The sequence below is a fragment of the Coturnix japonica genome, chromosome 2 (assembly GCF_001577835.2).
Source record: "Coturnix japonica isolate 7356 chromosome 2, Coturnix japonica 2.1, whole genome shotgun sequence".
NCBI classification, from domain to species: Eukaryota; Metazoa; Chordata; class Aves; order Galliformes; family Phasianidae; genus Coturnix; species Coturnix japonica.
Window position 1 is genome coordinate 30570336 of NC_029517.1, and position 25423 is coordinate 30595758.

A 25423-nucleotide genomic window follows, 5' to 3' on the forward strand; every position below is an offset into this window, starting at 1 on the left:
ATGATACTATGACTGCCTTCTCCAGTGAATTCAAAACATGAGCTCTGTATGTTTAACATGCTGCCTTGCTCTGAGTTGAGCTAGGTGTGCTCCACAGTAAGCCTTCTTCCAAGCTTTACCCCTCCAAAGGGAGCTTCATTAAGTCCTGCTCTAAAAATATGTGCCTGTACCTGCATGTGGCTGGGCATGATCAGTGCTTGGGTCAGAGCACTTCTGGCTCTAGAAGTGGTGGCCTCATGTCACATTTTGGGTATGGGGGCACAAGGACTAAGTTGCCTTGCACTTCAGTGAACATTCTGGGGCAATAGGGGGCTTAGTCTCCCTTTCCCTGTTTCGCTCTGTTCTGCTTTGCACCCATCTTTTGCTTGTCCTGCACATGCCTGGGCCATGTTCAGACCAAACTGTTGAGATCAGCTTTGCTGAAAATTACACTTCAGATTAAAATACGAATTACGTTGCTCCAGTTTGAACTGAATTTTGGGTCTTTCTCTGCAGCTACAGATAAGCCAGATATGAAGGTAATTACATCTCATTCCTATCTGACTCTCTTATTTGCCATAATCTCTTTTAATCCCTTTGATACTCATCATAATAATGTTAATCTTAATGAACTCATTTGGTATTAATGCGGATGTGATTTGTAAGTTCAGAACAGGCTTGCCATCCTTGCTTAGAGTTCATTAATATCCACTTAACTGTGTTTACACTCTCTTTCTCCTGCAAATGGAGTTGCATATCTTCGTCTTTCACCTAGTTGATGTGGCAGTTTCCTCAGTGGAACTCTGTTTCCATACTCACGTTTGTGTTTCCTTTCTATTTCTCTTCCTATTTATACAATCCCAAGGAGAGGAGTGATGGAAACACTGCATCCATCTGCTAATGACTCTTACCCCATTGCTTACTCAGTTCTTCCACCTTCACATCAAAATTGAAAGAACCCTTATCCTCTTGGTTCTTATTCATGTAGTGTTTCTTTTCAGATTGCCTCAGAGATTACCTTACTATAGCCTTCATTTTATTCTCTCAAGAGGTGAATAAGGAGGTGACACAACCCCTACTCTTGGCAAAGAGACAAACTTCATTGCTTACTACTATATTCTCCCCAAGTGCTCTGTTTATGGGTGGGGTACCTTGCCCAAACAGTTTCCGTTGTGACCAGCCAATTCTAGTGAGGGAGGACTACGTTCAGAGTTTGAACCTGACCCAAAGCTTATTGCAGTGGATGGGAGTGCTGCTTTGACGGGCTCTGGATAAAGTCTGTATCACTCCTTTGAGCACCCACATACTTTCCAACATCTCTAGTTTTAGGACGTGCTCTCCTGAAAGACTACTTTTTCTGCCATGGTAACTCCAGGGACTGATGAATCTTGGATTCCCATTATGAGGTGATTTCCTCCTCACATGGGTGCTTGAATTTGTTTTTAAATGCAGCATGGAATTTCTGTGTTGTGGAGCTTGCTGTCTATTCACTCTGCTTCCTCCAAACACATTTTTAAGGCCTTGATTGTCAAATAGCATGAAAGATTTTTCACCCCTTGTGTAACAAATTTTACTTCTTAGGGCTTTTGGATTCCGGCACAGCCAGAAAAGTATCACTTACTTAACAGAACATTGTTTATTCTGTGACTGCTTCTGTTCTTTATTTTATGTCTTGATATTTCCTTGTAGGTTTCTATGTTAAAATGACTAACTGTACTGAAAACTTCTCATTTCCAATTTACTGAAAGATTTCTGCACATTGTAATAAAACCAGCCATCAGTTAATTTAACTTACAAGTCAAATGTGAGAACTGTAGTATCTTAGATCAGTATAAGCTGTATGCGTTTGGTGGTCTTTATTCTAGCATAGAGTCTTTCATTCAAGGGCATCACAGGATGGTTTGCACACTGCAGTCATTATTCAAACATTAAGTCAAACATATTAAAGTTATTTATTACTATGAATACAAGATGCACTCACATAAACAACAAAGTGGAGGGTGTTATTACAGGTATGTGCAGCTCTTGTGCCTCTATGTGACTGTGAAGAATAGGGGCCAATTTGGTTCAGATGGACACTGCTTTCTACAGATCAGTAAATCCGTACTCACTCGCGGCACCTAAGTAATAATAATAACAAATGTTCATTACATGTTCTCTAAATGTCAACTAATTATCACAAGTCCTGTCAAAAATAAAGTTAGTAGAAGGTTTTACCATGCTGGAAAAGCCCATCAGAGACAGTAATTTTATATGTCAGTTTTAACATGAGGTATTTTTTTCCAAACTGAGTCTTAAAAACCAGAACAGAAAAAAAACTTATTGCTTACTGGACCAGATCCTCTCTTGACCTCAGCTTGAGTGCACTCAGCATCATACCAAAAAAAAAAAAAAAAAAAAAGTTCCAGTACGTTTTTTTCTCTGTTGTCATTCAGATTCTAGATCTGCGTGTATTTTTCTTTATTGCAGTTAGGGTTGTGATCTGTATTTCTGCTGTACTATCACTGTAGGAGTTCTCATTTTTCTAGATACTATTTAGTTGTCTGACGTACTGTGAGTAAGTGAGTATATTTTTAAATTTGTCTAGAAGATTCACTGAAAAGTCAAAATAGAAACTTAGATAAGGTTCAGTTTAGAGACGGATTGAAGAGGCGGATTCCTTGCCATTGGAATCCTCTGATGACTGATATCTCCTGTGGCCATTTGTATGAGACAATCATGTGTTGCACAAAGTGCAGTTTAGCACAGAAATCCCTCTGTGTGCTTTTATATATATGCATATATGGACACACACACATGTGTTTGAGGATGCAATGCCAAATGAACTTCTGTAATTCCTAAATTATCCTACCAGTAATGATCTATCACATGAACAAGATTCCAAGTTTCATGACTTAAGGCAGTGATGTTTATGTAAATGCAAATGTGAATGACAGTTCCTTTCTTTCTTTCTTTCTTTCTTTCTTTCTTTCTTTCTTTCTTTCTTTCTTTCTTTCTGTGCTTCTCTTTCTTTCATTTCTTTCTTTCTTTCTTTCTTTTCTTTCTTATCTTTTTCTCTTACTTTCTTTATCTTTCTTTCTTGTCTTTCTGTTCTTTCTTTCTTTTCTTTCTTTCTTCTTTCTTTGCTCTCATCTTTCTTTCTCTCTTTTGCTTTCTTCTTTCTTTCTTCTTTCTTCTTTCATTTCTTTTCTTCTTTCTTTCTTTCTTTCTTTCGTGTTCTTTCTTTCTTTCTCTTCTTAATCTTGTCTTTTCTTTCTTTCTTTCGTTTCTTTCTTTCTTTCATTTCTTTCTTTCTTTCTTTCTTTCATTGGTCTTTCTTCTTTCTTTCTTTCTTTCTTTCTATTCTCTTCTTCATTTCTTTCTTCTTTCCTTTCTGTTCTTACTGAAATCTGTCAACATGCTTGTTCACCATAACGTGAAAAGTTAATGCAGAATGAGCAATCGAATCTTGGGCAAAAAATTAGACAGCAGCTAAAGAGGACACGGCTCTGTATGAGTGTTTTGTTTGGGTTTTACTTGCTAATTCTGTGTCGCATGAAACTTTCTCAATTCAGGGGAAAACCTGCTACAACTACCACAAGTTGGTAGTTATTGCAATGTATTGAATGAACAAACAGATTATGAAGTTACTTCCCTTTTAGTGATTACTGTTGTCATTTTCTTGTTTCAAGGTATTTTGATAAGACTTCATAGTTCCCTATAATAGTGCTACAACACTTAATGGACTGTTCAGAACCCTACCAGTCCTGGTTATAAAGTTATAGGGAGAAAAGAAATTAACATTATAGAAAATAATGAGTTGGAAAAGCATGAATAATAGAGATCTATTTAGAAAGTGAATTTAGAAACGTGCTTGACTGAAATGTTTCAGTTTTGGTTCAGTATTGACATATAAGCCAACTATGCCGTCATTTCTGACAAATTAACAATTGTTTCAAAAGAAATTAAGAATTGTTTCAAGGGAAAATACTTTCCCTTTGCAAATCTGGAATTGTTACTGCTGAGAAATACCTTTGTGTGTGTGTGTGTGTTTCTCACTTGGCTGTGCACTGGAAAGTGATTGAGCTTTGTACATTTTATTTTCTGCTTGATTTTCAGGGTCTATTCTAAACATTTCTGTTGCTTCTGATTATTACTAGATTTCTGCTGGAAAGTGCCTGGGAGGTGTGGGGAACAGCAAACGGAGGAACAGGCAGTAATACTGTGGCAGTCACATGTGATATATGTTCTGGATTTTTAAACATCAGTCTCAGGTTGTTCACTCCTGACAGTGCAACCAGCACCAGCGCTATCTGATGTCTCCGTTTCTTTCCTTAAAAACCATCTCTTTATCTCAGGGAGACTTGATTTAAGGAAGCAATGCTCCAAGAGGGGGATGTTTTTGAGTGCAGGTCTGATCAAGCCATCTGGAGGAAGGATGTGAGCCTGCTGCTTCCCCACACAGCACCGAGCACTGGGTTCTGTATTGCAGCAGCACATCTGCATTGGCATGTGTCTCCCGTGCACAGTAATTATCAAATAGGACAAACATAAGATATAATAATTAACTGATTGGCTCAGGGTAAGATATTTGGGTTGGCCTACAAAAGCCCCAGAGGACTCAGAAAGACTGTAGGGAGAGGAAAAACATTTTGCAGTCAGAGGAACTCTTGATCAGTGTAGGATGAAGTCTGCTCTCTCTGTCGAATGGCTGTGAGCAGGTTGTACCCCCAGACATGTTCCTGAGTGATAAGGCTCCAAGAAACCTGCTCCAAAAATTCAGATCCTATGCACCCAGTAGAAGTTTTAATTGTGGACTTTGAATTGCTGTTATTGAGGATAGGATGAGCTGTTCTTCACAATTCCTCATTTCCTAGGTTTCCCATCATTCTGTAAGGGCCATTCACCTGGGTTACAGATGATAAACCAGTGAAGATAAGACAGGAATCCTGTAACCAACCTTTTTTTTGGCTGAAGTGGGAACTAAAATGAAGCAAAATATATTTTTTGGTTTACAAACAGCCATTTGAATAAGCATCTGTATTTAATGCTCATAGTCAAGATTTCTAAAAAAAAAAATCTAAAAGGTCTGAAAAAATCAATTTATTAGGTATTTACAAACCAATAAGCTGCTTAAAGTACCTTTTTTTTTTCTTTTTCTTTTCTTTTTTTTTTTTCCTTTTTACAAAAATGAATCATGTAAACCGTAACAAGCAGAACAGGCCTTTATGGTATTTTTCAGCATATTTTGCTAAACAAGGAGATAGCGTAATTTTTCAGCCTTCTGAGCTTTGCCCATCACTGTGTAGGGGATCCATTTGCTAATATTCCTCTAAGCTCAAAGGTATGTTTTACAGGAGCTTAGCTAGCAAAAGCTGTTCCCACTTTAAAAGTAATGGCACATTAATGCCTTTTTGCAGTTAACTCCCTATATACCTCATATTTGTCCATTAACTAATGACCATCCAATATGCTGTCACTAATACCACAGATAGAATTATGTCTTGCCCTTCTGAATGCTCCCCTATTTTACTATTGCAAAATTAATTATTTATTGGGGAACATAATGTAAAGACTGTGAAACAGTCACTGGATGTTCACTGTCCACTGACACTCTGCCTCAACCTCGTGGTCACCTTGAGTTAAAAGGCTCAGAGAATGCTATTGTTCATAATAATGACATTACAGAAAGCGCAACCTGCAGCACGCAGCCTGGCTCTCAGTACACCTCTGTCACCTTGTTTACTGCCATCCTTTCACCTTGTTCACATCCTCTTTTGTTGTAATGAGGGCAGGATTTGCTCTTTTAAAGGGCTGTGTCTGATGGTTCAGTAAATGTCAAAGACGGTTTTGTACTGCTGTCGGGAGAGTGGCAAAAATGTCCTGGCTGGAGGAGCTAATCCTGCGGAAAACAAAACAGAAAGTCCCATACTTTCCTGCAGAATATACTATTTTCCCCTTTCATTAAAAATGTCATTCCCACCCAGTTAATTTATTAAGGAAGCTAATCAGTTGTTCACTAAGATAGTTTTGAAAACAGCCAAGTTACCTTTTTATTAATGCGTTGGTATTGATGTTCAAGTTTATAACAAGCTGTTAAAACCATTAGAAAAAATCACAAAGAAGGGAGAGAGAAAAAAAAAAAAGAAGAAAAAGAAAGGAAAAAAGAATCATTTGGAATATCAGCTTGTTTTTAACAGAAGAGGAAATGAAGGAAAGCTGACAGATTTAAGGGTTCTTTTGTGTCATTCGCGTGTCTGTAAAAGGTGAGCTGTATCTCATTCTCCGTGGAGAACAACGTGATTGACTGAAATTAAAAATAATAGTTTAACTCAACATTACTTAATTTTTCAATTATTTTTTGTAAAAAAAAAGAAAAAAAAAAAAAAAGCACAGGAAAAAAAAAACACCCACAGGATTTTTAAAAATTAACTCTCTAAAGTTAGGTAAATGTCCAAATTAATGCACCATTAATTCATTATTAAATCACCAGAACGCTAGAAAAGCTTGCTTTTCCAAATATCAATGATCTATCTGTAACATTTACTAGTTGGGTCTCTTTTGTTTTTGTTTTTAGTGAATTTAATATTTTTGGTTAATCTGAAAATGCTGCATTTATCAAATTCTGTTATTTGACGAGGAAAAAGAAAAGTTCAGCTGTGGCTTTTGAGCTCGGCTGTAATTTTCTGTGTAAATCGTGTCTGTTACAATGCAAGTGAATTCACTATGGTAAAGGGAGTATGTTTAATTTGCACATACTCTGTACATTACTGAATCCTCTGTCCTAATATGACTTCAGGTTGATACCTGGAGCCTCTAGAAAAGCTTTTTGTTATTTCTAACACAAGCATAGCACCATTCTTTTTTGGCAAAACTAAGGGGTTTAGTTCAGAACACACTTTTGCAATTTGATTTTTTCCATCGAACCCTTGTCCTCACACAGTGTGGGCTAGAGGGCCAGCAGAGCACTGTGCTATACTTTGCCATCTCTTCTGTTGGTAGGACGAGTTATGTTTGCCAAAGATGCAAAGTTTGTAGGATTCCAGAGTGTTAAAAGGGGCCATGTATATTTGTGGAGCTAAATGCTCACAGGACTGGAGATTAGATGTCCATAGAGAATGGCTGAAAAAACTTATTTTCTTGCCAGTGACAGGTTGGAAATCATCTGTTTGGTGACTGTATACCCTGGAGTTTAGGTGACTTTTGCTTTTTTCTACCTGCAGTCTTGATAACTTGAAATACCAAAGGGAGCTGAAGAGGTATTATTGTCACATAGTCTGGAGGACTGGTGCTCAGCAGGGCAAGTATCAGTGGATGCCCAAAATGTTCGCTGCATTTGAAGATCACGTTTCTGTTCTGATGGAAACATTCTTAATATTTTTTCTACCGTTTTTCTTCAGAGAAAAGCCAGAAGTTAATGAGAAACCCCAGAAAACTCCATTTTAAGGTTGCATTCTTGTAGTCATAAATGAAGGTCCTTTGGGTGAGAGAGACTAAGTGTATTAAATATTAAACACGGCGTTTAGGATGGATTATTGTTTTTTAATGGTCATTTCCCCTGGAAAAGAACATAGCTGAAAAATATGTAACCCTGAGTATGTCTGGAGAAATCTATCAAAACCTGTAAAATTTGTGCCAGTTTTTATGTTTCGTGAGTGGCACAGTTCTGGCTGCGAGACATTCTGATTGCTATCATTTTTACCCAGTAATGTGGGGTTCTCGTTTGGTTATTTCTCCTTGCACTGATCCTTGATACGCTGCTTAAAAAAGAAGTCTGGGTAGTTGAACCGTATGTTTATATCATTGCTCTTAATGTCAGAATTTTAATTGATTTTCCCATATTCAGGGTTAGGAGGGGGCTGTATCATGTTCCACGACGTCATAAAAACAAAAATATTTAAAATATGTTTCAAATAAAATGAGGGGGGAGAAGAAGAAATGCTTAACTTAGAAAAGATGTGGGATTCATTAACAAAGGAAAATACTGGCCACGGACCAACGGCAAGCCAAATGTTTTGCCAGCAGTTTGCAGTTCACAGTCATCATTGCATGTCACTCTGCCTCCTGCACCAGCCCCTCCAACCATATATGCCTTCCTTTTAAAGAGAAACCTGTCTGGTTTGAGTTGAATAAATTAATTTGGGTTTACTTAGTTTAAAAACAAAAATATAGAGGGCCCAATTTTATTTCATTATGCCCGTGGGTAAAGCAGTCCAAGGTAATTACAACCACAGTGCTGGTTGCTCTATCTTAATTAAAGAGGGGTTTTTGCACATAGGCTTTTGCATGCCATAATAAAATAGTTTGTGGTCTGGCTAGGCTCAGTGTCACAAGAGCGTACTCACTTTAGAAATTGTGCGGCTTTTCCAAAAGCTGAGGCCCTTCCATGCAAGAGGAAGCATAGAGGTGCTCAGCAGAGAACAGGTAGTTTACAGTCCTTCCTATTTAATGTAAGGGCACAATCATAAATCATGCGGTGAACATTTCATACAGTCTCTTGCACTAAGTAGCACGCTTGTCAGCAGCAGTAAATGTAGGCTTCATTAAGACTTCAAACAATCATATGCATTGGTTACACACCTGTGACCAAACCTCTTATTTCTGCAAACTTTTCTAGTAATGTTTTGGGTTCTTTGGATTTATTTATTTTTTGTTTTGCTTTGTTTTGTTTCCTTTTCAAATGAATATGATTTATTGCTTAGCAAATCCTTTTACAGAAAAGGTATCAAAGGCTTAAGTAATGCGCTTGGGATAGTGATTAAAACAACAAAAAAACCACCAACTCAAATCCCAACAAGCAAGTCTGAGATGCCCTGTTATTAGAAAAGTCAAAGGAGGTATGCTTACAGCTTGCATAAATCATATAGTGTTGTAAAAACACTGTCTCAGGGATGATTAAGGGTAAGTGATTTTCATTACTACATTAAGTTCTCCTTTCTGTTGCGGTTCTTTTTATATCACATCAAGCTTGGCTGTTTACTTATGCTGCTTTAAAAAGCACCAATGCCTCAATTACTTAAATCATGACCCAGAGCATTGATTCAGAAAGATGGCAACATAAGCCAGCTTTATTTAGTGTTCGTGAACCTGATTGGCACACATTCTTCGTTGGGTGCTCTGTCTTGAGCAGCTGGTAAAACTGGTTGAATTCATTTTTGCAAATAACCATGAACTTGAGCACCTTTAGAGTGCTCAAGTGAGTAGAATGTCCTTTCCCCCAGCAAGTTCCCCCTGGACACCTGGAGGTAGTGCCTTCACACAAGTTCCCTTGTCTTGGATGCCCATACTCATTATTGACACGACAGCCCCATCTACCTTGACTGAGTATAAGTCAAACTGGATAGTGAGAGCTACTGCCTGTCCTTCACCCTGCTCACAGGTGTGCTGCCTTGCTCATTTGCAGGGACAAGGTTCACAGTATTTCTGAACCTCACAAGAAAAGCCTCAAGGTTGGAATAAGGAGCATCCAAACATTTTGCTCAGTGACCAGCCTGCCCAGGGAGGTGGTGGAGTCACCATCCCTGGCAGTGTTCAAGAGGCATGTGGATGAGGAGCTTTGAGATATGGCTTAGTGGCTTGTGCTAGTAATGGTAATGGGACTTCCCTCTCTGTGGTGATACTGAAGCAACAATATCCAAACACTCTCTGATTGTATAGCTGCCAAAGCACTTCACAACGAACTAAGAGGGGCATCCCTGTGGCAGCCTCAGCTGAGGTGCTAATGATTTCATAACCTGGGCTTTTATTATGCGAGCTATAAAACCTGCTGAGATGGCTCAGCATGATGGTGCTTGCTGCCAGGGCAGGAGTCAGGGTGCAGTGGTGGATCGATAACAGGTTTCCGTGTGGAACAGATCTGAACTGGATGTTTTACATACATGGGTTTGAAAATACAAGAAAACAGCCACTTTTCATTTCCATTTGTATTAGAGACTTCTCATGAATGTCTGAAATAGACATTTATTGTGACCATAACCCTACCACAAATTAAAATCAGATTTCAAATCCCCTGTGAAAAAGAAGCTCACGATAATGTATGGAGATGTCAGAAATGATAATAAATGACACTTAACTCTAAACCCCAAGTACTGTGCTTATCTGTGGCTTAGAGTTAAATCCACAGTGGAAATCAGACCAGGAGCTGTGCAAAGTTTACAGAGGTGTGGGGGAGGTTCCCAATAGGTGTACAACCATGAACTAAAGAATAAACAGCTGGTAGTATGTGTCTGTGAAATGCAAAGTATCTTGCATATATACTGCTGCATTTTCTTCTCTTAAGCCATAGATTACCTTTGTTACATATCCTACACAGCCTGGGCCAGATTTATTTGGTGTGTGATGCTGTTGATTCTGACTGTTGATTTGTTGCTATAGGGAAAGAAATAAAAGACAAATTTCGGAGTTGCTCTAATAGGCACACCTCTGAGTCACTACTCTTAAACTCTTAATTTCTCATCAAATTTTATGTGGAGCTATTCAGAGGACTCGCTATCTGGTAGGCTGACACCAGGCTTAAACCCAGGCTTCCTAAACTAGGGAGAGACCATGGGAAAAAAAAACAAACAAACAAAACCAAAATTAAACTGATCCAAAATCCAACTTTGCTGCTATTCTTTGCACTCATCATATTTGACTTTCCTATTGAAAATAAATATATAAAAAATGAGAGAGAACAACAACAGAAAACACAAAGTGGAGCGAGTAAGCCATGGCTTCCAACACTTGGATGTGAGCCACACTCACTGCTGTGCAAATTCCTGCTGCTCTCTGAGCTGAGATCATATTGTTGGAGATGGCAAGTGTATAGAGCACAGATCTGTATCTTTCCTCCATTGCTAAATATTAACAGTAAAAAATAAATGCAGGTGATGCAACAGGCTTTGTCCAGGCCTATTTCTGTGACTGCTGGGATATTTTAACCAGATCGGTCAAATGTCTGGCTTCCTGAGGGCCAAACCAAATAGATTTTATGTTATTGTAATCTGAGTGGAGCTGCCACTTTTTTGTTTAGGTAAATTTAACATTTTCCACACATTCACTTGCATTGTACAGACGTGTCTTAGGCTGCATGTGTGACAAACACTGTGCTTATGTTATGGGAGACCTAAAGAAAACAGCAGGTTGTCTTTCTGTTCTCCTCCTTCTTGCTCTTTCCCTTCCTTAGCGAACAAATAATCCTTTTCTCTGCCCTTCCAACAGCTCCACACAAAGAGCTTAAAAAAAAAAGAAGAAAAAAAAAAGAAAGAAAAAAAATCCCATACAACTAATGTTTTTTGAATGTCAACATGTCAGGCCAGCAGGAGAAACAAATTGCATTGTCAAAGGCTTTCCACTGACAACTCCAGGGTAGCAATTCCCACAGTTTAAATCTGGAAACTCTTAAGGCAAACACTGCTGTTGATTTCAGTGGTTGTGGTGGCACTCCACTGAAAAGCAGCTCTTGAGTTTGGTTTCACAGCATTGGTCAGACAGTGTAAGGCACAGCTACAACTACACTTATGTTCCTGGAAGGGCCAGTGTCAGACCTGCAGACTTGGTCTGGGCTGGCCCGACGAGTGGGGTCACTTTAGCCCTGCAGCTGCAGGTGGAAAAGTCCTTCCAGCCTAGTTGGTCTGGACTCTTCAAACTGTTGTGTACAAAGATAGTTTCTCCTTGCCTTGCAATGCTGAAAACTGGAGTGAATGAGAGAAATGCGTAAAATCTCAAAGTTATGCAGTACATTAGGAGTTTTAAATTCACATCTTTGAGTGCTTTCTTTGCTGTTTGTATCACCGATTCCTTTCCTTCCTGGAATAGGTTTGTTTGTTTGTTTTCAGCTAAAGCTCTGTTTCAACATTAGTCTTCAATGGGGAAACTGGGAAGAAAAAATGAAACAGTGCAAACTTAGTCTTCATGGAGTCTGTGAACACTTACTGTTCACATTAAAGACACACGAGATTAAAAAAAAATCAAGAAAAAAACCCAGCCAGTGTTTTAGTTCACTACAGACACTTGGAAGTTGATGAGATGACCTAAACTTGTTACATGACTGATTCTTGATTATTAAGCCCTTCACTGTAAATTGGTGCAGGAGATGTTCTGCTAGTCTTCCACCAAAGTTCAGTTTGGGTAAAGCATTTCCTCTTTAACCCAAATTTTTTCTCATGGCAAAAAATGAAACAACGACAACAAACAAACCAACAAAGCAGCTACAAAACACCAAACCAGAAATATCAATACAAATTGGAATGTAAAGTTTTAAAATAAACTTTGGTTTGTTCCTTTGTTTTTCTTGGTGCGATGTAGTGTGTCATTAACACACGTCAGTCAGCACTTCAGGGTATAATTTAAGAAGATATCTTCATAGATGTCATACATTTTTTAGGCCTTATTTGGTTCTAAATGAATGCAAGAGCAGCTCTCCTATGAGTTTCAATGGCAAGACCATCATGTCCAAGGAAACATCTGCCCCACTAGGACCAGCCTCTCCTCATTTTTTTCTACTGCATGGGCTGTACAAGTCAAATAGGGTGAAAACAAAAAGTAGTGGAAAGCTGGATTGCAGGTTAGCATATTTGCTTCAGTGACAGTATCAAGAGCAGCAAGGGTAGCATTTGGCCAACACTTGAAAGAAAAATGCTATGAATGTTGTGGTGATTCTTTTGCTTCACTTTAGAAGCTAATTGCCACCAGGGGTCAGGAGAAATTGCTCGGTAGTAGTCTACCGTTATCAAGGTGTAAGGCAGGGATTTTTGTTTCCTTTTGAAGCATACAGCATTGATCGCTGTCAAGGCTTGTTTTACAACTAGACATAATGCATGTTATATACTGTGTGTTTATGGAGTGTGTGTGCATTTGGGTATATGAGTGAGATTCCCAGTTGATTTAAATCCACTGTCTTTGGCAAAGCTACATGTTTTACACCATTGAGAATTGGCTCTACTGCAGTTGATGGATCCAAGCTTCTCTTATTGTTTTCTCAAATGATTGTGTTAACTGTGTTACAGCTTGTGAATTCTCTTTATTTTAAGGTTTATATTTCCTCCATGATATTTTGTTCATAAACAAGCACATTTTGATGTCACCAGGTAGACTATTATTCAGAGGTGTTTAGGGGAAAAGTTTTGCATATTCTGGCTGAGAAGAAGAAAATGTTGAAATACTTTTGATTCTCATGCTAAAGAACTTTTCAAGAGAGGCAACAGATTTCTGTTTAAAAAACAAACCAAAGCAGAAGTTTTATATATTCACCTTTCCATGTTTTATCTCATTTCCACTCACTTTTATTTAAAAGATTTCAGAATAGTAACGATCCTTTCTGCCTTAAGCTGTAGATTACTAAAAAAAAGAGCTCGGTATCTGACTGACATTATGGACTATTCAGAATTACTGTTTTTTATTATGAATTTTGGCTGGTTTGTATGCATATTTTTAAAACTAAGATTTAAGATTTACATGTTATCTGGAACCTGATCTGTAGCTTGAAAGGCTACTGTAGCCACAATAAGAATGAAAATAACCCTGAACTGATGAAAATTCAACTCTGAGCACCCAAAGTGGTAATGACTGCAGTAGTAGTTTTGTCGATATTTATAAATCAGAGCAAACCAGAACTGGATGTTTTAATTTACTACAGTTTCAATGTAACTGATACTCTCAAGTTTAGAGCTTTAAGCTTTGTGAAGTGCAATGTTATTTCAGGGCATGCATCCAATTTTTAAAACATTATATAGATTGAAGACAGATGAGCTTTTCAGAATTTTTTTAGGCCTATTTTGATTGAATGCCTGAGATGCAGTTTCCAGTGGAAATTAATTGCATTGATGTGAAAACAAATGAACTCTAACCTCAAAATTAGCTGCAGGTTCATGCTCAAACCAGTGCTTTAAAAGAGAGAGTGGGCGCAGATAGCGGCTGGAAGTCACAGTGACAATGTACATTTTGTTGCAAGAATAAAATAACCTTTTTTTCACTGGCTGCTCTCTTTTGCTGTCTCTGTGTGCATGCATGCATAGAGAGAGAAATTTCCCCAGTGGTTTGTGGCTGCACATGTGGACAATGGCCGCAATGTGCTGTCACTTTTTCCCCTTGCACACTGCTGGAAAACAGGGCACATTCTTGCAGGGCTGTGTCAGCAGCTGAACTTGGGTGAAATCTGCAGCCACTGCTACACCTGTACCACTTCTGTCATCGGCACATAGAATTTTGGAGCATGCTGTCCTGTAATACATGCTTTTCAGGGGGATTTTGAGTAGCACCTAAAGTGGTTTCTAGCCTTTAGTAAGTTTGTCCATGCTATGAAAATAATGCTGAAGATGAGTTTGGGATTCCTGTTTACTCGACAGATGTTCTCAATCTGTATCATTTCTGGGTGATATGCAGGAAGAGAGGGCAGTGTGTCCTTAAATGAGAAGAACAGTCAAGTGTTAGCTTGGTGCTGAAGCAGTTCTCAGTGACTTTGTTCCTTCTGCCTTAAGATTCACCTCTCTCCTGTGCTTCTCATCATCTGCACTGATGCAGGTGTAGGGTGGGAAATTTATCATGTTTAAAAGATGAAGCATGTGCAAATGTTCCTTCCAGAAGTGTCATATGTTCTTTATGAATGTTTGAAAGGAATCAGTGTGTGGACTGAGGTGGGAAGAGGGTTACTGAAGATACAGAGCTATGAGCTACAATAGGATATTTTCACATCTGTAGGTGACTTGCAAAAAAGTTAACTCGGAGTCCCCCTTTACATATGTACCTCCTCTCCTTTATCTTCCAGTGCCATCCCTGAAATGACAGATTTGAGACACTGAAAAAGCATGGGGCAGTTAGCACAGAGGTGCTGACTTTATTTGGGGCTATAGTGAGAGCTTGACTGTACAAGAGCATGTGCAAGTGGCTGAAGGGAAGTAGTGAGCACAAAGGTCTGTGTGTGCTATTTCACTGGTATTCTTGTTAAAGGATGAGATTAAGGACTGGATTTTGGTGTGCTGCTCATTGCATATCAACTTTTCCAAGCTTCTAATTTTCTTTTACATGTTTGGTATGGCATTTAAGAAGTTGAGCTTGTATTTTCTTAAATAATGTCTTCTTAAAAATTTCTAAGATATGTGTTAAATTTGTAGTATTTTGAGTGTTCAGGGTAGAATTTGAATCTCAACTCAAATGAAAATACCTGCTTGATTTTCCTCACTAGTGACTATGGGCAAAAATACAGTTCCATATTGCGTACAGCACATCTGTGTCTTGTCAGCTTTAAAACTGAATCTGTTGAAGTCAGATGCTGTCACTTTTCACAGAGACTGTTTTGACTAGTTAGCCTTTCCTCTGGCAAAACTGTGGACAAAATGGGGATACAGGTCCTACAGTAATGTTATGCCAGTGTATAATAGCCAGCTTTATCCCAGCATGACCTTCTGACTCAGCAACATCCAGAGCCACTACTTTTGGCTTTGTACCCGTTCTAGATAACAAAAATGAGTGAGAAGCTGATGGATAAGGTTTTATTTGGTTTCATGGACATGGAATGGAAGAAATGTAAAGATTCCCAAAATCATGGGGTGTTTGAGGCTGGAAGGAACCTCAGGAGGTCATCTGGTCCAATAGCCCTGCTCATGTGGCATCACCTAGAGCTGCTTCTCCTAGGGCCATGCCCAAATGGCTTTTGAATATCTCCAAGATTTATCCCAGACTTTAATAAAGTTGATGAATGCTTCTTTTGGGGTGGCCCTGGTCTTTCTGTTAACCACCCAGGGCACATTTGTTTCTGTGCGGACTTGAGTTGGGTGCCTGAAGTGAGTTGCCCTTGATTGGAAATCAGTCTGGGATTATAGGCCAGCCCATTGAGCAGCAACCTACTGTTTTAATTCAGGACTTTCTCTTTGGGCACATCAGACTTTTTTCTCTGACTTTTACAGCTTTGGATATGGGGGCACATGAGGAGACTTTGAGGACAGAAAGTCACAAGACGTTAAGCCATCCAGTGCATAAAATGTTCAAGTAGTCCTTTTTGCCTGCGGATGTATAAGATCAGCAAGTACATCTTAGACACCCAGGCAGACAAACTTCTCTGGAGCACAGAGGCATGAAACTGCTGCTGTTGCATCCATCATTCTGTTGAGGACAGTGAAAACAAGTGCTGTCATCTTTGACATTTTAATTGAAAAGAAAGCTTACACAGATTTCAACCTTAAGCAGTGTGTTTATACAAGTGTATACAGAGAAATAATCTGTCAGTTCAGAGCAGGCTCACTGCTATAGGAGTTGGTTTAGTAACCGAACAATCCAACATTAGCTCACACACCTTGCCCTGTTCCATGCCTCAATAATTTTTAGTAGAAATACTTTGCCTAGAGGCATGCAGTTATTAAAAAAGAGGCTCAGCTTGCTTAAAGTCTGGAATTATTAGCTCATGGTAACAAGCCTGCACTGGAGAAACTGTTGGTTCTTTGTTTTCATGACTCTGCTGTAATTCACCATCTTATTTTCAGACACAAAATTCTGCTTTGTTTGGGAAGTTTTTTTTTGTTAAAAAAAAAAAAAAGGAACTAAAAAAAAGGGGAAAATAGTCACTTCAAAAAGATTCTTTTTTCATTTTTATTATAAAGCAGGGTTTACAAAGAACTTTTATCTTACGATTTCAATTAAATTTCACTGCTCTGAATAGTAAGTGTGAATAGAAACAGAAATATAATTATTTTTTTTTGTTTTGTTGTATTTTCAATATTGGAATCTGCTGATACACACCACTCACTAAGAGCTTTCCAGATAATCTTTCAACCCAACAGTATTAAAAGGCATTTTTTCACCATCCTGTTTGTAACCTATTATCCTTTTCACATGCAGAGTTATGAATGTTAAGTAAAAGCCATTTGCACTGCTGTGAAGTGTCTGTGTCCGACACCTTCACGTAGCAACCTGGCAAGCAGTTGTTTGGTGCTCAGTTGTCACTTCTGTCTGGATAGGGAATAGGACTCTTTGCAGTCTTTTAATCTGGTGATATTTTTTCTCAATGAGCCTTACATTTTCAAGTTTTCATGAATTTTCCAGGCTGGATCCTTAAGCCTAATCCTTAAAAAGAACAGACATATTAGAAAGCATTTGTGCAAGTTTTATGGCTGCTATTATTCCTGTTTTTAGGTCAGCTGCCGTTACCCGCGTTTCAGTATTACTGCCACCTTTTTTCTTCAAAGAAAAACAAATCACTTTTATTTGTGGTGATACAGAGTCATTTATTTTCCTGAAGAACTAAGCTTTTGGTCCTGCTTGAGCTGGGAGAACGTGACAGCAATGGGATTGGTCTGGCATTGTGGCTTGCCTTCATGATTAAGTGTTCTTCATGTTTATGCTGCAGATTTTTTGTTTTTATCCCATGTTTTTTTCTTTTTATTACAAGAATATGTTTTTATATGAGGTAGCTCTTTATAATCCCTCGAACCTGCCTTTCACTGTGTTTCCTTGTTTTGCTTTAACTATGTCATTATCCTCCACATATCATTTGTGAGTTCCAGCTGTGTGCATAACATTGTGTGGAACATAAACTTCTCGGAGGAGCCTGTAGTCTAAGAAACCATTCTAGCTTTCCTTATTTTTCTTGTAATGGGTCAGGCAATAATACCCAGTGAAATATTTAGAGAGAAAGGAAGATTGAAACCAGCAGTTTCTAAGACCTGTGAGAGCCAAAAGGCAAATGTTAATGGGTTCTCTGAGGCTTCCAAGGACCTGCTGGTCCTTCTACTCACACTTAATTTGCAGAGGTTCCTTGAACATGTGTTCAGGAAGTATAGGTGGCATTAATGCAATTGGAGTTTCTAAAGGCAAGTTTTATCATTGACTAAATCCCTAAACAGAGTTTGGGCCACTGAATACATTACAGCAGTGGGGCTACTGATTTGAGGGGCTTCTCTCCTGTAGTCTCAGCTGAAAAGTACAGCATTCTTAACATATTTTGGAGGCATTTTTGCACAGATTTCTTGTATCTTCCTGTACACACATCCATTCTTTATTGCTTTATTATTTATATTATCTTATATTATATATATTATCTATATTGCTTTATTCTTTATTATTATCCCTTCAGTTAGATGTTCTATTCCTGTGGATTAAAACTGTTGAGCAAGAATGCATTTCTGATGGAGTTGTTTTCTTCCCACTGAACACCTACTCACACGACATCAAAGAATATATGAACTGAGAAGAAACATCTCTTTGCTGGCTTTTGACTGCATACATAACATTTCGTATGTCTACCTGTTACTGCATTCCTTCTACCTCTGTGACAGTGTACAGCTTGTTACCTTAATTATGCCAGCTCTCCTCAAACACTTAAGTTGGCTTTCTCTTCACTTCTGAATGAAGCTTCTTGTCTTTAAGCCTTTTCGCAGCTTAGCCTTATCTTATCTCACTCCTCCAGCTTCTCATTACAGTGTCAAGCATCACTTTCCCTTTGCCAGTGTATTTACCATCAGCTAGTTTCTCAGGCTGTGATCTCTTCTTGTCCAGCCTTGGGAAAATCCTTATGGTAACACCTATGTAAAAACATATACACACTGTTTAAAAAACAGAAGTATTGCAAAATCTTCGAAGTTATGAGCCACAGTTTTCCCTCTCTGTAGCATTGCCCTTCCTGTGTCTCAATCTGAGTTACTCCCTTCCTCTTACAAACTTCCTCAGCCCTAACATATCTGAGCTTATATGAGTGAAATAAAAAAACATACAAAGAAGCGGTAAAACAAGCAGAGGAGTGCCACTAAACTGTCTCCAACTCTCTAGCATATTTATTTGCTTCCATGTTCTGTCTCTGTCTTCAACTTTTCATCTGTTTTGTGTCTCTAGATTGTAAACACACTGTGTAAGAATTGCCGCTTATCTGTGTTTGTACAGTGCCAGGCTCAATGGGGTCCCGGTCCCAGCTGGGACCTTTGGGCACCACCGCAGTATAAATGTCTGCTCCTGATAATAATAATCTACCCACATCGTGCAGATGTCTGAATTGTCTGAGAAATACAAACAAGGATCTTTACTAGGTTGGCAAAGATCCAGTAATTTTAGGTGCCAGTTTTCTCCTGAACATGATTTGGCTCTCTGGAAAAAAACAAAACTGGTGACATAAGGCTCCTCTTTCTTGGAAAGCTTGGCTCTCTGATGATGCTGTGATTAAATAGTTGTTAAACGTGGGATATGGCAGGTCAGGTGAGGTCCCTGGAACTATGCAAGATATTCCAAGTACTTGTTTGAAGCTTTGTTCTTGCTTTCTTTTGTGTTTGTTTTTGCTTTCCTACTCTGAATGACAAATGAATACACTGAAATTATACAGAGCCATCCTATTTTCCGGGGGAGAGTCCATCTCAAATAATGGACCACAAATGAGAAAAGCCACAGCTGGATTGATAAACCTAAGTAATGGCACTGTGCAGGTGAGCCAGTTCCTCTAGTCAGTACAGTTCTCTCGTGTTAAAACATCCCCTCCACCTCTTTACCTTCTAGCTAATTTTTCAAATATAGAAGACCAAGGACAGCGTTCAGGTTTGCTACTCTGCCCTCAGCAGCTGCTGTGGAAGTGATCTGCAGCTGGTCTGTAGAACCACATTCTTCAGTGAACTTACTGTTTATCAGTGAAAAAAATTATGATAATGGTAGCCTGTGGTCTGTGAGACATTCAGTCTTGACAATTGCCAACAGCGCTCATTCTCAGCTTGGATGCTTCAGCCCAAAAGCAGCCCAGACCACATGCACATGCTGATTTTTTATTCCCCATTTTATCCTTGATCTGTAAGTATCTTGGGGCAGAACCTCACTTTGGCTTTTAAGTCAAGGCTTCCAGGCACAGGAACTGTTGTAATAATTATGCATGTATATACATATGTATATGTATGTGTACATATGTATATATAAAGAAACACTGAAGTCTGAGCAAGTCTATTCTGTGTTGTGTAATGAGTATGGTGCAGAAATCCCTGAACTAGTGCTGACCCAGCATGGCAAATTGCTACAGCACAGCCAGCCATTTATGGGCTCTTCTGTATGAGCTGTCTGGGTCTGGAGGCCATAGAAAATCAAGACAGGAGTTTGTTTGCTCAAATGCACCTCCAAATATGTTTTTTTGGTTTTTTGTTTTTTTGTTTGTTTTTTTGTTTTTTTTTTCCAGTGAAGAGCTAGGTATGCTGGAACAAGCTGGGTGGTGGTGTAGCTATTCTTGCTGACCCTGCATAAATACTACATGCAGGAGGGTAAGGAGTGGGAGAGGGGGTGTGGTAAGACCCACTGACCAGAAGTGCTGTGTCTTAATAGAAAACATACGGCAGTGACGCTTTAAATAGCATTTGCCCTCTGCAAGTTGGCCTGAATGATCTGGGTCAGTACTGACCTAATATCATGAGAGCTCAGCACCAAATTGTCATCTGCAGAAATAATCCTTGATGAGTGCAAGTTAAAGGAAGCCTGGTCTTTTAATAGACAAATGTAGTGTTTAGTCATTGGACAATCTAAAATACTGGCTCAGAGAGGAGTTGCATCATAGAAGACAGAATATTTGGTATTAATCAAGAAGACACATAGCAAAGCGTATAACATGAATATTTGATTACATTAGTGGATTTATCTTTAATTGTTGGATGGAATCATATGATGGAACACAATCGAGTCACCATAGCTTAGCAGGGTACCGCCCATCTGCTTAAATGTTAGCAGCAATGAGTCACGGTGTTAGCACAACTGTGAGGAGGGAGGAGAGCCAACGTGGTCAGTTAGAGCAGCCCAGCTAACATGTGGTATTCTACTAAGCCACCGTACAGATATCCATCCAGGCCCAAAGAGGTGGCATACAAGTCCAGACTGAGATCTCATTGTGTCCAACAGCAGGATCCTGTGGGAACGAGATGAAAATTCTTAAAAGTTGGGAAAAACCCCACAGATGGCCAGTTTTTTTTCAGTGAGGTTGAGTGCTTGCCAGTTCTCTATCTTATCCGTCCTTTATTTGTGGGCTGTTTGCCCAACAACCCTATTTATTTAGCTGCACAGGTGCCAAGGAATTAAAATCCTTAGGTCAGCAGTTTTGATGGACAGGCTGCATGATGCACCTTCTCAGCATTTGTGGAGAGAGAAGCAGTCAATGTGTCCAACATTAAATAACAATTATAAACTCTTATTGACACTCTTTGCTGCAGGTTAGAGAGCAACAACAAAAGAGATTATGTTGTCCTTGGAAGAAGAAGAAATGCCTTAGAACTAGACAAACTGAGTTTCTCAGCCTCTGTATATGTAGGTTCTGTGCCTTAAATGTTCCCTGAGCTCACAGTGCAAGTGCACGTGAGTTCATATTAATCAATGACCTGTGCTCGGTGTGGAAGCAGCAGAAGTATCCATAAGCACTGGCCAATGTCAGGGCTACCTCAATAGAGAGCTGAGCCTGGTGTGTATTATGTAGCACTTTTACTGGTGTCAGGAGTAGTGCAGACTTTTTGACAAGGAGGTCAACTTTGAAGCACGGGGTTTCTCTGACTGTTCTGCAGCTCTTTGCAGAAACACACTTGGGAGCAGATCTGTGGTTTAGAAAGAAGAAATACCTGAAGTACAGGATTTTTTCTTTTTTTTTTTTCTTTCTCTAGCTGAGTGTAAAGACTATACAGACCCCCAAAGCAAAGCAGCTTTAAAGGTGAAACTGGGGACAGAGAAGAAGCTTCTTTGCCATTTTAATAAATACTAATAATTCCCTTTTGCCCGAGTCCCATATTCCCAAACTCATTAAAGCAATTTTGGAAATGTTTTTGGCTCTGTGACATATTTAAGCAAGACTCAAACTGTGCAGTCCCTTGAGAATCACGTGCACAAATTACATAGGTCAGGCAAAGCTAAGTTTCTGTCAAACAGCCTAACACCTAAGGTTATTACGAAACCAGTGAGTTGTACAAGGGGTCCATATATGGAACAGTCTATGAATGACTAAGTGAGGAAGGGGCTGTTGTCATGGCATTTGTTTTACTTTGGTCACACAAAAGCTCGAGTGATATTTTTATGATGTTTTCCTCCTGTTATCCAGCACAGTTCCCTGTAGGCTGTGTCTCAGCTGGTGGACCCAAGTGGCAGCGCAACAGCGCTATCCCTTCTTGTCCTTGTCAGCCATCCTTGGGAGGAAGTTCAAGGCTTGTTCCCTGCAGGGTAGCAAATCTGATCTCCTTCTCACGTTCGAACTGGAATTTTCCTCCTTTCCCTCTTCCCTTATCTTAGCACTGTATCTACTTTTCTGACCCTGTCCTAATTATTTGTTGTCCCCTATACTCAAATGAGTGCTGGTGCAGGGAGCAGCTGCATTTTTGTTGGAGAGTGGGATAGGTTGAGGACTGTGTTCTTTATTTTCTGAGCTCTTTTTCCTGCACAAGACCCATTCCACCTACAGTACCTCCACAACACCCCTGGCTCAGTGATGTGATGACAGGCCATAGTGTTCCTTTACCCAGAAGGTGATCTGCATTTGATGACAGTACTTCTTGCACACGCACCACTCACAGGATTATACCACATATTTGAGAGACACTGTCTCGAGTTTCTTTGGGTGTATGAAGATGTAATGCACATCATGTTCCTGCAGCAGATAACCAGGGACAGATTCTTGTCTATATGTAAGCTACTTTTGTTACTATTGTGTTGTAGTTTTGTTTTATTTTTTCTTCTGAATAAGTACTATATGTGTCTGGAAGGATTTTTTAAATGTCCTTGAAAACACAGGCTGCTTCTCTTCATAGAGAAACAGGACAAAAGGATGGGTTCATGATTTGCAGCTGCCAAGGAGAGGGCAGCTGAGGACAGAGGAGTAGGATACAAGGGTGTCTAGTGCAAGGGAGAGCAGGACAAGGTCTTGGTGGTGGCATTGTGTGGGGTGAAATGCTTCTTGGGGAGAGCAAGCTTTAAGAGAGGAGGGCTGAAGGACTGAAAACCCAGTAATGATACTGGGAAGCTCTGGGCAAGTGAGTTTGGGAGGTTTGAACTCTGGGCAGGAGAGGATGAGACCTGCAGGTCAGAGGAAGCTGATGTTTCCGTGAGACAGACACCACTGTTTTGGGAGGCTGGATATTGTTTCTTCCATTTGGGATGTCTGAATACCATTGCTTATAGCCATTGGCCTCTTTGCATGTTGCTAGATAAATAGCAGGACAGTTAATGTCAGAAGAGAGGTGAATCCATTCATGGTTTCCAGTGTTGCCTACAATTGAAAGAGCAAGAAGTCCCATTGTTGGGTGTGGTGTGTTTCAGTTAAGTGGGAGAAGCGATTTTCCCCTTCACAGCTCTGAGGCTATGACTCCACTTTCCTGACCAGCCCAGCCTGAGTCTGAGGCTTTTGTGGATAGGTATAGTTTTGTCTCTGAAGCAAAAGATGCTTTTGCCATGGGTGAAAAGCAGCTCTGATATTCAGAGACTCCGGACACCTTCAGACTCTTCCTTTGCTCCCCCCTGCAGAGGCTCTTCAAACTGCCCAGTTTTGTCCTCTTCTCTCTGTTCCTTCCTGTACCTTTATGGGTATCTCTTGCCTAATGAGCAGTGTAAGTGGTGTATTACAATGCAGTGTTCTACTCTGTGTGACTTTAACATGTTTAAATAGTAGTCCTAGCTTTGTTTAATCTATTAATTTTATGGTTCTTCTACGTTAGTAGGCCTACATGTACTTTTTCCCTCTGCTGTACTTAAAAAATATTTCTAAATCTGTTAAACTCCTTCTGCCAAAATATCACGCTCTTATTTTTTATGTTCTTTACTTTTTTCCTTTACAAGCTAGTTAATCTGAATGTAATTTTACTGATTAATTTTACTAATTTCCTTTCTTTCCCACTCTCTGCTCCCATTTCTGTGTCCTGGTGACATTCTAGCTGGGCCTCTCTTTGGAGCAAATGCTTGGTAGAATTTTACAAGAGAGAATGTCAAGAGATGAGATGGCATACTCATTTGGGAATAGTTTATTTACAACTGATAAAGCTTCAAAGTTAATATGTATGCTAAATTTTCTGTTGTGGTCTGCAAAATGGTCATCCAAATATCTTCATTACTGGGGACAGAATGTACAGGAATACACTGATGTAGATCACAAGGAAATCGCCATGTTTTACCAGTAGAAATCTACTGACCACTGTGCAATGCAGAGGTGCATTGGCTCAGGACTGCTGTCAGGTTTATATTCATGTTCTCTCCAATGCTTTACTCAGTGTATAGTAATGGAAGTGTGAGTTATCTGTTTCTTGAAAACTTTCTGTCCTACTGATTTGTGCAGGAGAGGAAAATGCTGGAGTGCCTTATCTGTGCCTGCTTGTCTAAAATCTTTTCCCACCAGTGGCTGGCAGTGTAAGGCATGTTTGGGTCCCTAAAGCCCTTGACGGTTTTCTTTCCTTTTCTCCTAGGCCTGTCCCAGGTTCTCTGTCTTCACTATTGCATCTACACAACCGACAAAGACAGCCTATGCCAGCCTCTATGCCTGGCACCCTGCCCAATCCTACCATGCCCGGATCTTCTGCTGTACTCATGCCTGTAAGTTTTGTTGTTTATTTTCCCTTTGTTTCAGCCTATGAAGAGGTGTAAGTGTTGGACTGTAAAATAAATAAATAAAATAAAATAAAATATTCAGTGTAATGAGCTAAAGAAGCTGAAGAAGCTGGACCTTTTTCTCTGCTTCATCTTGCACAAGAGCATTTCTTATGCAGTTAATGGAATGTTAATTAGTGTGAGAGCGATTAGAAACAGTTTACATGATACTACAGTTTCTGGTTCTCACACTTGGTTGTGTTTGTGAGATCAGTATGTCTGTGTTGGAACAAAAAGATTTTACTAAAGTCAGACAAAACTGGAAAAGTTGTGTGCATGGGTTATGCTAACAAACTCAGAAGTAATCCTCTTCAGCAGTGGTAATCTGCACTCAATTCTAACAGCCCTTTCAGTATAAGACGTTTGGGCAGATAAGAGATGGAAATGTGTAAAGGTGGCCTGGAGAAGAAAGGAGTGTTTAAGGGGAAGTTTGTGCTTCATCACATGATGTTCAGTTTATAAGGCAATTTGAGATTGAGTAGATAGGAGTAAGAGGCAAATGCTGCTTGTTCTGGCTCTGCTGGGGCAAGGGGAACATTCTGGAGGTAAGAAGATTCAGGTCGGCTGCTATGTAAGCAGTAGTTAATAAGTTGTAAATTAGTAACTTACCAATAACATTTTTCTGGAGTATCGACCAGGAAGTTCAACCCAAAAATGTAAGAAATGCCTCTGTGGACAGTTCTGATTTTTAGGATTTTTTTGGGGCATATTTGCTGATGAACCTGAAATGGAGCAAACATCCCAATTTCGGGTAGGCTTGGGCCATTGGGGTACTGTTGGGGTGCTCTTTGAGCTGCTGTGCTTGCATAGAAGCAGGTGAAAACCTCTCAGACATGATTCCTCCTGTCCATAGCCCTTCCAAAGGGAATTTGGACTAGATCACTGTGGGGACTGCTTCTGTCCTGGGGACAGTGTTGCGACCTGCTGTAGAGCCAAT

At 39.5% G+C, this 25423-nt stretch overlaps 1 protein-coding gene across 4 annotated transcripts in view; it reads left to right on the plus strand.

Annotated features, from left to right (window-relative positions):
* The window catches only part of CREB5 (cAMP responsive element binding protein 5), a 241078-nt gene that overhangs the window by 146187 nt on the left and 69468 nt on the right, over positions 1 to 25423 (plus strand). For all 4 annotated transcript variants that reach the window (XR_001553120.1, XR_001553121.1, XM_015853850.1 and 1 more), the window contains one exon: positions 24306 to 24432. Coding sequence is in view for 2 of the 4 variants with exons in the window: in XM_015853850.1 (XP_015709336.1) it covers positions 24306 to 24432 (127 nt within the window). In the remaining 2 variants the exon portion in view is untranslated. The remainder of the gene's footprint in view (positions 1 to 24305; positions 24433 to 25423) is intronic.